We start from the raw sequence: 15,907 nt of genomic DNA, 5'->3' as shown, positions 1-15,907 counted from the left end.
CATCTTTACTATTCGTGTCGCCTCTGACACTTACCAAGCGCTAGGAGGTATCTTCCTGCACTCCATACGTACCACCCATGTCCCCCAGCCTACACTCCTTCCTGCTTTCTCTTCTTTACTTCACTGGGATCTTTGACTTGCCTCGTTTAAGCCAAGCTCTCCAACCAGAACAAAATCTGAATACAACTACTGCCTTCCCAAAGGGTGCATGTTGTTTTACAGGTTACCACTGAGTGCCATTGATGAAAAATCTTGATTTTTCCACTCTGCAGACAGTACAGTTTTAGGCATTCCTCATCCTTCCTCATGTGCCTTCTATCAGAAGTACGATAAAAATATTCAGGGCTCTGATAAAGAAATAATCACCCAAGTGAACAGCAGAAAATTCACAAAGGGCTCAGAAGATCACGCTCACCACGGTTTGTAATTTTTTCAGTTCCAAAAGTAAACCTCCTCAGTTTTAAGAAACCACAGGTATAAATGTCTTTCAGACAAATAACCAGAGAGAAAGCACGTACTGCCTATTAACACATTAAATATATACATATTATACCATGTTGGTGCTGCAGAAAAGCACAAAAAGGCATAAACCAGTACAGAATCTTAAAGTATATATAAATTCAGCTCAATTATTACACATACAGTTAGCATTTCAAATATTTCTCCCCTTGGCCAAGACGTGTTCATATAGTGCATACGTTCCTCTGCCACTCCCTTTGAAAACGAGAAAGCCATACAGCAGTCTCTTGTAGCATGCTCAAAAGAGATGCTGAGGCACAGCAGAGATGCAGGCATCTCTGCCATGCCAGGGTGCTGCCTTTTTCAAGGCACTTCATTTTAAAAACCATATAATAACAATGCTGCAGTCTTAAAAGCTTCGGGTTCTGCATCAAGAGACTAGAAAAAAAAAAGATTTACCGTCTGTGCATTCTTCATAATACCAGTCCAGTTCATAGTAATCTGCTTCAATAAATTTCTGCATAGTCAGTATCCTTCAGCAACAGACGAGCTTGCACGTCGCTGCTAAGGTCAAGTGAAACGCAGCCATGCCTTCCTGACCTTGCAAAATTCCAAGTCGCCAGGAAGCTCAGGGAAAGCTGAAAACGAACTGTACATCTTCAATGGGGCTGCAGCTAAACCAAGGGGTAGCGGGGAAGGGGAGAGGTGTAATTTAGAGGAAAAAAATAAAATAGAAGGATGCAGAAGGGAGATTTCTAAAGCAGATGCCCCGGCGGCTGCTCTAATAAAGAAGCTCTGCACAGGAGCCTCAGATGGGTGTTAACAACCTCATCCTATCAAAGGGCTGATGTGCTGACGTGGGGGACACACACCACCGCCCGGCTGTTTCTAACCCATCCCTCTCCTCCCCAGCCTCCGCATCCCTTCCCCTCTAACGTGTCGCCATGGAGATGAGCTGGCTCCAGAAGAGATGCGGGGATGAAGGGAATGCATTTTGCTGCTTCTGCCTTTACAGGCTGGAAGGACCCCTCCATACTGGGAACAAAATTCCTCGCGCAGAAAGATGAGACAATTCGCTGCCGACTGCTTGCCGAGCAGCAGCACCATGCCATTCACTGGGCACAGGCAGAACATTAATAATGAAAATGTAGTCCATCACTGCTCTGCCCCCCACAAACTGATAAAAGCTTGCCTTCCTGGTGGAAAAATGAAACATTATTGCTTCTCTTCACTATTCGGGGCTGATAATAGAGCCTTTCATGCATCCTGTTACTGCAAAAGTGGCAAACAAAAAAATGAAAGAACTAGAAAAACAGGGAGAGCAACACATTTCTCCTTCCAGCAAAGCTAATCTACTTTGCCTTCTACCTTCGCCATGAACCACTGACCCATTTTTACTTTTTATTTTTAAGCACCTAAGCTTCATAGTCAAAAACAAGGGGTTCAGACAAATTTTCAGTGCTCTTCCTAAAAATACTTCAGGTCTTCAAACAGAATAGCTTAATGTTTGTGCTCAATGTTTTGGAAATGAAAAAAAAATAATTAAAAAAAGACTATACTTTCACTGCAGCCAATGTGTTTAAGCTATTAGGAGCGAATATGAGAAATAGATGGCATCAAATCATCATCATCAAGCACAGCAATTCAAAAAGCATGGCTGAATCTGTACAGGGAGAGATACCAAGGGATTGGAATCCATTTTGTTCACAACTGCCACACATTCTTAACCCCCTTCTCCTCCTTTTTAGGGAACTCGATTACTCTGTGACCACCAGTAGAGGCATTGGTACAGATTAAGGTGCAATACATGTTAATAACACAAGATAAGCCGTCCTGGTATCTGTCTAGCCCAAGACTCCATTTGCAGAAACAACCATGAGCAGATAAGGGAGACCTGGCCTTCCCTCAGCTGCCCTCCCAAGCTCAACTCTTTCCAGCTTTGAAGTCCGCTTTAGATAGATGTATTTTCTAACTCTTGGCAATTCTCAAAGGACTTATCCTGTGAGACCACGTACATTTTTTAGCATCTTCAAGATCCTCTTGCAAGGAGTTCCACACATCTACCATTCATGATATAAGAAGCCACCATCTTCTGTTTCCAAACTCACTCTTCCTAAATTAATTTGGTGCCTCCAGCTCTAGAAATCTGAACAAACACTCACTTCACCTCTCCTTTCCAATTCATTCATTGCAAATTTCTGTTAGGTCCCCCCTCACTCATGGCTGTCTAGAATGTTACTGCCTACTCTACTCCTTAACTGGTACCACTTGGATTTACTGTAATAGGAAAAAAAAAAAAAAAAAAAGGAATAGTCTAGCAATAGAGAGAAAAATACATAAGCTGCATGACCACATTAGTATTTCAGCTTTTCTGGTATAAATAATTATCACTGCAGTAACTTTGAGCTTGGAAATTATCACATCTGTGTTATGTATTGATAGCTGAATCACAGACTAACAAAGTTGTTCACACTAGCACAGTCAGCAGCAATGGGTTATGTTACTCACTCCAAAATTCCTGTCTAGGGCCAAACACAAAGACACCTTTGATTGCAAGTACATGATTTCACCAGAAAATAATGTGTTTCTAGGTTTGGAAAAAAAGAAAAAAAAAATCACTGCCTTCATGTCCTACAATAGAGTAACCTCTTTGGCAACGTGCACAGGACTCCCCCTACTCGGTGCTGCTGAGGCCACACCTGGAGCACTGGGTTATCAACAATAAATGAACAAAAGGCCTACGCCTCGGCTTTGGCTGCCAGAATGACGGCTGTCGTCTTCACCTCCTGCCACTCCATACCAACCAGAGGCCAGGAAATCCTCATGCCCCATTAGCTTCTAGCCTTACGTATGAAAGGCACAAAAATCATTTTTATTTCCCAACAGAGGCTACCCCTCAGTCATTATTTTTCCATCAAGCTAACCTTAGCCCTCCTGAAATCGAGACGCACACTAAGAGGTAACAATGGTCTGAAAAATAAAACCTACTTGCATTTTGACAGATATCAGATTATTTTTGATCTCACATTGCTGATCAGATTTTTTACATACTGTACTCAGTATTGATGGGAGAGCAATACAATAAGTGTACGTGTACTTCAGGTTAGCAAATCACAAAGAATTATATACAATCCACTAAAAGCCTTTGGATATGCAAAGGTCATATACTTACCTTTGAAAAAATTAATATTTTGAATACTGTGAGCATTTTTGCAAAATGTGACCAATCTGCCCTCACACTGTGCATGCTATCTTGAAATGGAGGGCCACGAAGGGGCCTCCAGTTCTAGCTCAGTCTTGCAGAATTTCAGGTATGCATGCTCACAAGGTGAGAACTGCACATGCTATTAAATGCTATTAAGTCTACACTGTTAAAATACTGTCAGAGCAAAATAAAGGTTCCTACGGCAACATTAACTCAATTGCTCTGCATATGAGCCATTTGTTCCACTTGTATTATTTTTGTCCAGAAGGTAATTTAAGTCTGGTAACACTATTAAACTTGCATTGAAAATATAAAGAGTGGGCACTGGCTACCAGCTTAAAATTGCTGCTGGGACTCTCTCCTTTCTATTTCCTGACAATTTAAACAAAGGAAATCTTGAACACGCTGACATTTCTTTCTCATTCCCTCCCCTACACCCCACAACACAGTCGTCAATGAGAGAGGATGAAAATAGTTCATGGTGGGGTGGGTTTTGTTGTTGTTGTTTGGGGGTGGGAGGGCACTGGTGGTTTTTGTTGGTTTTGTGTGGCTTTTTTGGATATTTTTCTACAGAGCTAATTGCAAATGCGGTGGTGTAACCTAGAAGGCATTATTATTCTGTGGAGAAAATCACATAGGTGGTCAAATGATTTCAGAAGTCCCCAGAGACATGGAAAGATGGGGTTAAGTGCATGATCTTCCTGGCCTGATGACTGAATACTATACCTCCAGGTATCCCTTCAATTGTATGAGAAATTGTAGCTACACAAGGGGCAGGCTGGAAGGGTCATCAGGCTGGATACAGAAGCCTGAGCAGGCTGCCAAAGCAGCTGCACACCTGCAGAGCCGTCTTTCAGCCTCTGCAGCCTTGGTTTTACTTCCTACAGCTGTGTATCAGATACCTCTTGTGTAAAAACTACCCAAACAGTAAGGCTTTTTGGTAGACTGCATCTACGAACATTAAGCCTCTTTGTATCCAAAGCCCTCATTATAATGTTGCATTTGATGGAGTATTACCATGTTAATTGCCTAAAACTTAATCAGATAATTGAGTTTAAGAAAGATTTCAGATAATAGCTCTATGATTATACAGGATTTCATTTTTCTTATTCCAAATCTAAATACAGTTATTCACATTCATTGAGCCTTCCCTTCCAGCTACTAGACTTTGTGCTTTTTCTCCATGTTTATTTTAAAATGAAACAAGGAAAGTTCTTTGTTCTCCACAGAGCAAAATACAGACTGATAAAGAATTCTGTTAGCCTGCTTTGATAAGCTGAATAGACAGGGCACTCCTTAATTTTACCCTTACATAGAGGTATTTTTAGGCAGAAAAGTTGGCTTGAAGAATTCACAAGCCCTCTCCCCCTTCCTCTTTGCTCCATTAAACCTGTACCATAGGTCAATACTAAATTGAACTGCCCAAAATAACCAGGTTAAAAAAAATACAAAACCTATTCCTTCTTGAAAGAGAATTTTTGACAAAGATAATTTCAATTACCTAACTTCTAAGCATGGCCTCTCAAGAAAGTTGTAACAGCATACTCAAGAATGCAGCAAACTATGCTGTTAGGGGGCAAAGCAGCAGTAAGGCATCTCTGCTGGCAAAAAAAGTACTCAGATAATGTCCTTACCTTGAATCTCACTGTCAGTCATGCTTTCCCATGCTTGGTCATTCCCAGCCTTCCTCTCCAAACCTTTCCCACTTCTGGGAGGATCTTTTGGAAGTGAACATGAGAGCTGGATGCAGTATTTTTATGGCAGCTACAACAGTGCATTAGCTCCCATTTAATTACCTCTTAGTCACATTTATTCTCTTGGCTCTAGAACTACGTAAGGATGTTCACACACTTAAACACCGTATCTTTTCATTATTTTCTAGAGTTACCAGCACACAGGCTAAAGTCACCCATCCCACTAACATCGTCTGGAGTCCTTTCTATCAGAGGAACCGTTGTACAGCCCACATCATGCAGTGGGTCTTGTTATTAATCAGGCTTTGCCACAATAGTTACTTTGCGAGCTGACATTTCTAAACTGCCTTTTTTTTTTTCTTTTTCTTTCTATTTTACATTATTAAAAAGCATTAAAGCAGAAAGCAGAGCATATTAAAAAGCCCAACTGATTTCCAAAGACAGCCTGGCATACTGTTATTTCTAAATTGGGATCTCATTTTCTGAAGTGAACAGTTACTTGCATTTCACCTTCTAAAAGAACATAGAACAGGAGTAATTTCATTTTTAGTAAGAATACACAGCTCTACAACTTAGGCTAGAGAGTTCTGTCAATGTAGTATTCTGCTTAACAAGAAGTCACGGTGGCTTGCTTAACCCCAAGAGTGGAACCAGAGCAGTGAAAGCCTTGTACCAGATCAGCTTTCAAACTCGGTATTTAGAAAAATGAGTGTTTCAGATTTGATAACTCTCTTTAGCCAACATGTGATTACTACCCAGGGTTTCAAAATGGTACAGGTACTTTCTACACATGGGACAGAGTGCAGAGACACATCTGTTCCCTTCTGAACACCATAAGGGCACAACGACTTCTCCTAGTCCAGACAAAAGACTCTTCTGATGGAGTGGAGATTCCAAGCGTTCTCCCACTGAAACAGAATAATTTAACATGAGATAAGAGTGGACAGATTAAATTAAGTTACCTGAGGACAAAAAACTATTTTCCACATAATAGGATTACTTCTCCCTTCCCTCAAAATTATCCCTGTAGAGCAATATATTTGCATTTGTATGAAATCCAAATTGATGCTGCCTTCAGCAACCTACCTCAAAACTCGTATGCTTTCATTATTCTTTAAGGGATCACTGGTCATGCTTAAATACTGTGAGACTATAATAGCAAGAGCTAGACATTTCCAAAAGATGTCATATTTTAAGAGAATTCTCACATATACACACCTATCTAGAATACATAACGCTTTAAAGAATCAGATATTGTAAACTGTTTACCAACTGAAATACACTAATTTTCTATTTTATTGTGGTTATATCTTTACTGGAGGTAGTAAAAACATTTGTAAAATGTAGTTGAACTTAATGGCATGCTTGATTGTATAGACAAAAAATACTACAGTAACATGGCTATGACCTGTTTTTCTAACAAGGAAAGAAAACCCACTGACAGTCACAACCACACGTTCCCGGGAGATGAAAGAAATGCAAGCTGAATTACACTGAAGGAATACAGAACCACGGAGCCCAGAGCTGGACACTGTATTCCAGGTGTGGCCTCACCAGTGTTGAGGTATAGGGAAAGGCTCTCCTCCCTCAACACCCCACCTAGTGCAGCCTAGGACACCATTCGCCTTTGCTGCAAGGGCACACTGCCGGCTCATGTTCAACTTGGTGTCCAGCAGGACCCCAGCTCCTTTTCTGCAAGACTGCTTTCCAGCCGGTTGGCCCCCAGCATGTGCTGGTACATGGGGTTGTTCCTCCCCAGGTGCAGGACCTTGCAGTTGCACCCTTGGGTCAAGGACAGCTGCCTGGGCTTGTTAGAAGCTGCTAGAGTTTTCCACAGGCTCACATCTGCGGCTCCCCTTACTTTGCCCTTACCTGTCAGCAGCAGGCACCCTCAGGTTTCTCAGAAGTCCCTAAATGATCCTGGTCTTTGTCCACAGATCCAAAAGCTCCCAAGGCAGAACCCAGACTCTGGCACGAACTGCTACATCTGTTTGTTACCTCTGTTTGCTATGGTATGGGAGCTGTGCTCAGGCCTGGTTCCTGTATCGACTTTCCTCTAGTATCAGCCTAAAAGGGTGCTAGACTTTCCTTAATCAGGGGGCAGGGAGATGGAATGTCACACGTTCACATAGCACATTTTAGATTGTCATAAAAAGCATTCTGCCTCAAGAATTATTATTAACGAGACTGGGAAGATGAAACTTATTTATTTGTTTATGCTTTAGGGACATAAAAGAACAGCTGCAGCCGTATTACGCTAGTCATTTCCTTCCGAAAGGTATCTTCCTCCTCTACTTCCCAATGATCAGTTAAATTTTAAAAACTAATTATTTTTCATCATCATCTATCCCAGCTTATAGCCTAAATTTCCCCTAAAAATTGCTAATAAATTTAAATACTTGGCTATTTAAATATTCATCTTTCTGCCACAATCTTCCAAAACTAATTCAAAAGGAGGGCTAAGGAGCCTTGTGTCCATGCCTCTCTTGACTATTTTTCTCAAACTAAGTGTTCCCTTGTGGTAAGTTTCCCATGGTAAAAAGGAAACACAGCAGAAGTCTAACACTATCTCCTTCCCCTCTGCCTGTGAAACACAGTAACTGTACAGTCACAGTAGAACTGATGTGTGAACATTAATAGCTACTAGTTTATATTTTAACTGTACAAAAATGCATCTGTATACTTTAAAAGCACTCCAAACACCTACCAACTCTTCAGAAAAGCTCTACCATTTTGATGCTTCTATTTTAAAGGACAACAACTCAGCTACCAGTTACATGAGGAATCACTCCTGGAAGTAACATTTTTCACAGATTCTCTCCTGGGAGCAAATGCAAACAAAGGTGAACTCAAACTAGAGAATACTGTCACTACAAGTGAATTAGATTCCTTCACAGATAATGGTCTTCAGAGAAACCTGAATCTATTGAAACAACCACACAGTCTCTCTTATTAAATATATTAGTCAGAAACAAAAAATCAGGGTCAAATAAGTACATAGTATCATAAGTTTCCTTTTACCAAGCCTGTTTTATAGAAAAGGGAAATTCTAGCTGTATAATGAGAATTAATTACAGAACATGCAACAGATATATGTGAAAATGTATGTGCATGTACATAATACAAAAATTATGTGCTATAGTTCATATAAGAATAGCAAATAAGTAATTTGGAAGTACAGTTCTGAGAGCACGATAGCCCATGAAGAATCAGAGCAATGTTTTCTGAACACAGTTTAAAATTATGGCTTGGGTTTGCAAATCAATTGGAGCTTTATAAACCACCTTTTGACAAACGAGGTTCTTCCCTTTCATCTTGTCAGTCTGAAGATGAAAGAAATGAAGACAATAGCACAGTTTAGGAGGCATTTATTTTCAGGATCAGTTTACTTGCTGGGCTTGAGATAGACAGATCTTTACCACCTTCAGGGCACTTCACAAGACTTAATCAAAAGTGTATTTGAGGAACTACTTTCATTTTGAGTAAAAATTTGAAATTTGGTCATTATAAAGTTGTTTCAAAAGGATAACTATGAATCTAATTGTACACAAATACATACATACTATAAATACTTGTCTGTGTGTGTGTATATATATACATATATCTTAAATACATATACAGTATTAAATATACTCAGATCACTCCACTTTCCTACTTCTGTGGGCCTCAATGCATTTTTAAGTAATCCAGTATTGAGGTTCAAAGGTTCAGACACATATCTTGTTCAAAACTTACAAACTGAGTCAGGACAGAGCTGGAAATATGGATCACAATCAAAAGAGATATTAAAGAGTCACCAAGTACAGTAACTGGCCACAGATGTGTTCAAAATCTCAACTACTGCCAAAAAGAAAACCACCAACAACAACGAAAAAATCATAACCTCCACTGCCATTATAACCAGTGGAAAAGCAGAAGTGTTCCCCTTGCCTAATTCCAAGTTATTCACCGTTGGTATCTGAACATCATTAAACTAATGAGTTACACCACAGGCCTGTCACAATTGAGTTACCATCTAGATGTTAATTCAGCCTCAGTAATTATGCTTGAACTGGTATGGTGAGAGACCAGGTAACAAGATGTTGCTCTTCCTGATAAACTCTACATAAACAACATGAAGCCGTACAAAATAGATATTTGCATAGGTTAACAATACACAGTATTTACATATATTAAAACATGCATATTCCCCTGTCTGTCTAATATTTCCAGTCTGAAGATTTCCCAAATAAAACCACAACAAATCCCTCCCTTCTGACTTCTTAACAATTCACAATATGTCACGGTTTCAAAGCCGATTGATACTACACTACCCAGGAACAACAAGCAGTGAAAAGATTTAACTTCATACCTAAAAATATTCTGCACAAGCTCATGTTTTAAAATTAATTATATTTTACTTATCTTTGAGTGTCTCCAAGAAGCTTGAAGAGGGCATAGCAACAAATCTATATGTGTAGCACATTTTAATCCTGACAACACTACCTATTTTGCAGAGAATCCTTTTGTCCTGTAGTAGAATTAATATTTTTTTCTTTCACTTAAGGAAATCTATGTCAGCTTATAAATTTCTTTTTTCTTATTTATGAAATATAACTATGTCCATAGAATTTTTAGACCACAAGGATACTGCTTTGAATACAGTGGAAATCTGTAAGATGGAACTAATTTCCTCATAAACAAGTCACAGTATTTGTTCACTACCTTGTCAAGGTTTTTAAAATGAACTAAACAGGTACAAAAGGAGTGGCTTGATTGCAGCACTGAAATGAATCATAGTGTAAGCAGCCACACCCTGGAAAATACTCTCTAGGTTGATAATGGTACAATTCACAGGACTTCTGTGCTAACTTACTTAAAATAATATTTTCATTTTCATGGCTAATTTTTTGTAAGACAATGTTTACACTCTATGCCATAATTTCCAAACATGCCAAAGTTTTATGATCTTGCACTCTCATGTACAGATGCATTATATGACTTGTTCACGACAAATGAACAAGGGTAGAATCAGAAATCTCAGTTACCAGGGTATTAGTCTAGGGCTTAAGCCAACTTCGCTTGGTTTAAACTTCTTAAACTACTATTATGTAGAAATGTCTGTACATAAGCATTAAGGAACAAACTTTTCTTTACACAACTTCTCCTTGCTTAGTTCCTTTTCTTTAATCCATTAATTTCCAATGAAAGCAGAAAACACATTGTGGCAGCAACTGCACTCATCAATTTTTTCCATTTAAGCCATTTGACTGGATGAAGGTTTCAAATCACAGCACATAGCAAAGTTTGCAGTCATTATGCTTGTAAGAAAAATGCCATATAAAATGGTTTAAGTACACACAGTTACAGGCAGCTACTGCTATCCAATTTCTCTGCTATACATAGCTTCATTTATCATAGAATCACAGAATGGTTTGGGTTGGGAGGGACCGTAATGATCACCCATTTTCAACCCCCCTGCTATGGGCAGGGACACCTCCCACCAGACCAGGTTACCCAAAGCCCCATCCAGCCTGGCCTTGAGCACCTCCAGGGATGGGGCATCCACAGCGTCCCTGAGCAGCCTGTGCCAGTGCCTCACCGCTCTCACAGTGAAGAATTTCTTCTTAATATCTAATCTAAATCTACCCTCCTTTAGCTTAAAGCCATTACCCCTTGTCCTGTCACAATGAGTCCCTCTTCTTCTCTCCTGCAGGCCCCCATTAGGTACTAGAAGGCTACCATAAGGTCTCCCTGAAGTCTTCTCCAGGCTGAACAACCCCATCTCTCTCAGCCTATCTTTGTAGGAGAGGTGCTCCAGCCCTCTGATCATCCTTGTGGCCGTCCTTTGGACTCATTCTAATAGGTTCACGTTCTTCTTGTGCTGGGGGCCCCAGAGCTGAATGCAGGGCTCCAGGTGGGGTCTCACGAGAGCAGAGTAGATGGGGACAACCCCCTCCCTTGACCTGCTGGCCACGCTGCTTTTAATGCAGCCCAGGATATGGTTGGCTTTCTGGGCTGCAAGCACACATTGCTGGCTCAGTGTTGAGCTTCTCATCAACCAACACCCCCAGGTCCTTCTCCTCAGGGCTGCTCTCAATATATTCTCCACCCAGCCTGTGTTTGTGCTTGGGATTGACCTGGCCCAGAGGCTTGTCCTTGCACTTGGCCTTGTGAGGTTTGCATGGGCCCACCTCTCAGGCCTGTCCAGGTCCCTCTGGATGGCATCCCTTTCCTCCAGCAAGTCAACTGCACCACACTGCTTGGTATTATCAGCAAACTTGCTGAGGGTGCACTCAATCCCACTGTCCATGTCACTGTTAAATAATACCGGTCCCAACACTGACACCTGAGGAATGCCACTCATCACTGGTCCCCACGTGGATATTAAGCTGTTGACTGCTTCTCTTTGAGTGTAACCATCCAGCTAATTCCTTATCTACTATGTGGTCCACCCATCGAATCCATTTCTCTCCAATTTAGAGGCAAGAATGTTGCACTGGAGCATCCATTACTATCCATTCCCAGCAGTCAAGCACCATTACAAGTGACATGTCACACCAGTGTCACAGCTGGGAGACTTAGGATGCTCTGACACTGATTTTTGCTTTCCTTGCCCCATTAGCAAAACATCTTTCCTGTGATTAATACAGCAGTGCCCCTGCATAGACCTTCTTATAGGTGAGACCAGACTAATCCTGTTACTACAGACTGGAAAATTGACTTTTCAGAAGGTTTCTTTTAGCTAACTACTGTCATCATTTAATGGCATTAAAGGTCTGATATGAAACAAGGAGCTGTTGTACAACTAATTCCATAGATCAGCTTCGGCTTCCCCCCACCACTTCATGTTGTTTTTGTTTGACTGGGGAAGAGGTGTAGAACATATGTAAAATATCTACCAAAATATTTAATGCCTTCTGTTGAAGCACTGAAGTCAGTAACTCTGTTCTTCATATCCATAATGCTTTTCTTTACCAATTTTTTTCCTTACATAGTGAATTCTCCAGGTGCTTCGCAATACAACGAAGTCATATTTGCAAAGGTTTGTGTTGAGCCCTGTAACTCATCCCTTCCAAGCCCCACACTGTTTCACTAAGTCTACCTAAATCTATCTAGTACTATAACTTATGTAAATGCACTACCATTTAAGTCTAACAGCTACAGCTTTAGTATGTCACCTATCAGTTGGATGCTCTGCCAACTATTTTAACATGCAACACATTCAGAAGTACAACAGAACTCTATCTTCATGTAAAAACATGAGCAGGGGGAGGAAGGATCATTTAACCGTAAATGACATGATTAAAGAACAACCAAAGGATGGATCACAAAAGTCTTGTCTTCTTGCACAGCTAAGTCAATAACCACAGTGGAAGAACTTGGAGAGACACAAATCCATTCACTGTGATAAAATGATCTACAAGCTCAAACAAAAAGAATGAAAAATGCAGTAGGTCACACTACTACAAGCTTTCTCTCCAGGCACAAATAGTACTTTTCTGTACAATAGCACGAATACGAACAGAAGAAAGAATGAGGAGACAAACCATCTTAACTAAATGCTCAGTTTGGTTCTTCACAAGTCCTTCACAGAATCTTAAGCTGCATAAAAATGATTTGATATCATCATGTGATGCTGTTACACACTGGCACCAGACAACACAGAAATGTGTCAGAGGGTATGTTCAAAAAAAGCAAATAATGCAACAGGTCTAACTTTCTACATTTTATAGATACAGAAATTTCAGTCTCTTGCCAGGGAGATCACAAACAGAAGGAAGTATTGTGGTTTCACCAATATTTGATAATGTGAAGAGGTGTATGAACAGATTACAAATGCAACAGCTGGTTTTGATTATTTCCGTAAAGCTTGAAGACTAGCACAATAAACCATAAACAGGTCTCTTGCTTTTCACAATTATGAGAATTACATAGACACCTCAGAGAAGGTAACAAAAATAGCGCTGTTTTATTTGTCCCTCAGTACAAGTTATGCATTTTTGACTTACGGAAGTATTTCAAGGTCTCTTCTATTTGCTCAGTTGTTAAGTCAATATTTGCATCAGGAGAAATGAGAGGCGTATGAAGCCAGTCGTCGTGGTCATAACCATAGATTGTATCTGCTCTTAGCTTATAATGAGGCAGCTGCTCTTCCAGTAGACTGATGATTTCAACTTCAGGAAGATTGGTACTATTGCACACATCTGACAAAAGAAAGAGAGGACAGTTACTCTGTTAGGTACTTTAAATCAAGTACTATACATATAAGCTAGGAAAGATGTCAGATTGGTTTGACATTGGCAAGATTTTTCTGCACATAAAGAACAGCTAGATAGCTAAACAGCTAGGTTTAAGACATAAGACTAGCATAAATTATCCCCAAATGAGATTATTTACTAGTACAAAATAGGAGGGCATGTTTCTGAGGATAAAAAGCCCAACTTTTACAAGGAGGGACTCATCTATTGAAGAACAAGGTTAGAGGGAAGGAGGCAAAATAGAGAACAAGGGAGCATTGACTATGACAGGGTAGTAAAAAAAAACAGGTATGGAGAAAGGGATACTGCAAATAGGAATTTTCATTTTTCTCTGTTTTACTAGACAGATTATTTTTAGGTTGCATGCTTTACATTTCTCCTTAACTTGGTCCTTGACCGTAGTTCAGCATCACTGTACTTTGCTGCTGGCAGATTTTTCTCAAGAAGAAATTCAGGATTGCAATAGCAAACTGTCACAATTCACACTGAAGATACAATGGCAAGGCTGGCAGCAAGAACTTCTAGGGCACCTTTTGACACCATCTTGACCTGAATTCTGTGCTACCAGTCCCTCATGTTCACAAGTATATCATCTTTGCACACAGTTTTAAAAATGGATGCCAAGGGCCATCAACAACTGCATAAAGGTTGCAATTTAAATTGGAAATTTAAATTTAGGAAAAGAGACAGAGTTTTAACATGTGAAAGTCCAATTCAGCAAAAAGAAAACCTTTTTCACCATGAGTATGGTAAAATTTGGGAACAGCGACCCAGAAAGGCTGAGAATCTCAATCCTTGCAGAGACTGACAACCCAACTGGACATGGAGCTACCTAAACCTGGTTTGGAAGAGCAAGCCCTAAGGGAGGCTGCTCCCAAGCCGTGCAAGGCAATTCTGTCTTTAATCAGTGATATATAACTCAGGCTCACTGGGGACTCCACCCCTTCCCCAGCACCCTCTGCCCAACACCCCCATTTAAGCAAGCCCAGGCCCCCTGCCCTCCCTGCACAGTGCTGTAGGGGAGAGCTGTGCCCAGCTCTGTCTCTGATGATACTGACTCATTCCTGGAATGTCCTGAGACCTGACTCAGTAGCTGGCATCTATCTCATCATCATTAGAGAGTCAATTTAAACCATTACTGCAGCACTGCTCAGGAACAATGGGACTGCACTCTGTGACAAGGATACTGCCCTTCCCATCCTGTGGTCACCCTCAGCTCCCTGCAGAGCTGTAAAGCAGCCCTGCTCTCTCTGCTCCCTGAGGAAGATGCAGATTTTCATACAGGATAAGCTCATTATTGCAGGACTGATGCAGGCCTGCAAGCTACCGGAATAATCTTCTCCAGGAAAAATAACAAACAAACAAAAACAGCAATTAACACACTTCTCAACAGACCATCAATTACCTCTTTTTCAACTTTCTAATCCAGATTATTATTATTTACTAGATTATTAATAGATTATTTACTATTATCGGAAGCATCATTCCAAGAATTTAAGATGTCAAGAACGCTACTATTCAATCACACCTCAGTGCAAAGGATATTCCTACTGATAATCTCCTGCCTATATTCTTTACAGGATCCTGCTCATTAAAACTAAAACCCAACAGGGTAAATTGCACCATACTTTATGGTTCAAGTAGTTCACTATAATACATCAGGAGGTATTCTGCTCTCCTTTCATCCAGACTATTCTGCTAACTTTTGGACATACATAAATGTTCCCCAAATCTTGTTGCAGAAATATATGTGCAAAAGTTAGCAGGAACACTCACGTGTGCAACAATACTATTTTTATGGAGCTTGTTCGACAAGAGATGTGCCTGTATATGTCATTTCAAGAGGTCCTTGCAGTACTCTTGGAGTCTACTAGTTTACGCAGAGAAACAAGACCTTATTCCCACGTCTCCAGAGCTGAGCGCTAACTGTACAAACCTTTCTTTTGCCCTGATTAGCTTTTTAAGTGTTGATAATATCCATTTTAGTGCCTGCAACAATTTGAGTGCAGAGAAGCCAGCTAACCTTACATAAAATGGCTGCCGCTGTAAACTAAACATTTCGAAGATGTTTAGACACATCCATATATATAATACATATGTATATAAAATATGATGTGCATATATATATGTATGTATATATAGATATATCTTTGTATTATCTAATTGCTCTCACTGTCAAGAATATGGGGTTAGTTTTCCTTCCCTTCCCTTCCGGACGAAACGTTAGTTCTCATCTCTTGAAAAACATGAGTCTACACAACCTGACTGCAGTGGTCTTCTTGCAAATAGAAAAATAAAAACGTTTGAAA

The 15,907-nt window shown here is 40.2% G+C and overlaps 1 protein-coding gene across 3 annotated transcripts in view; it reads right to left on the bottom strand.

Annotated features, from left to right (window-relative positions):
• TRAK1 (trafficking kinesin protein 1) overlaps positions 1–15,907 on the bottom strand; it is a 106,678-nt gene that overhangs the window by 55,469 nt on the left and 35,302 nt on the right. For 2 of the 3 annotated variants that reach the window (XM_013184776.3, XM_013184778.3), the window contains exon 3: positions 13,350–13,544. In XM_013184776.3, the coding sequence (XP_013040230.3) occupies positions 13,350–13,544 (195 nt within the window). Of the gene's footprint in view, positions 1–918; positions 1,239–13,349; positions 13,545–15,907 lie in introns of those variants that run through there. The other variant, XM_013184783.3, reaches the window with a different exon arrangement.

The sequence above is a fragment of the Anser cygnoides genome, chromosome 2 (genome assembly GCF_040182565.1).
Source record: "Anser cygnoides isolate HZ-2024a breed goose chromosome 2, Taihu_goose_T2T_genome, whole genome shotgun sequence".
Classification (NCBI taxonomy): domain Eukaryota; kingdom Metazoa; phylum Chordata; class Aves; order Anseriformes; family Anatidae; genus Anser; species Anser cygnoides.
The sequence above is the reverse complement of the archived record's forward strand: the minus strand, read 5'-3'. Positions and strand labels throughout refer to the sequence as shown.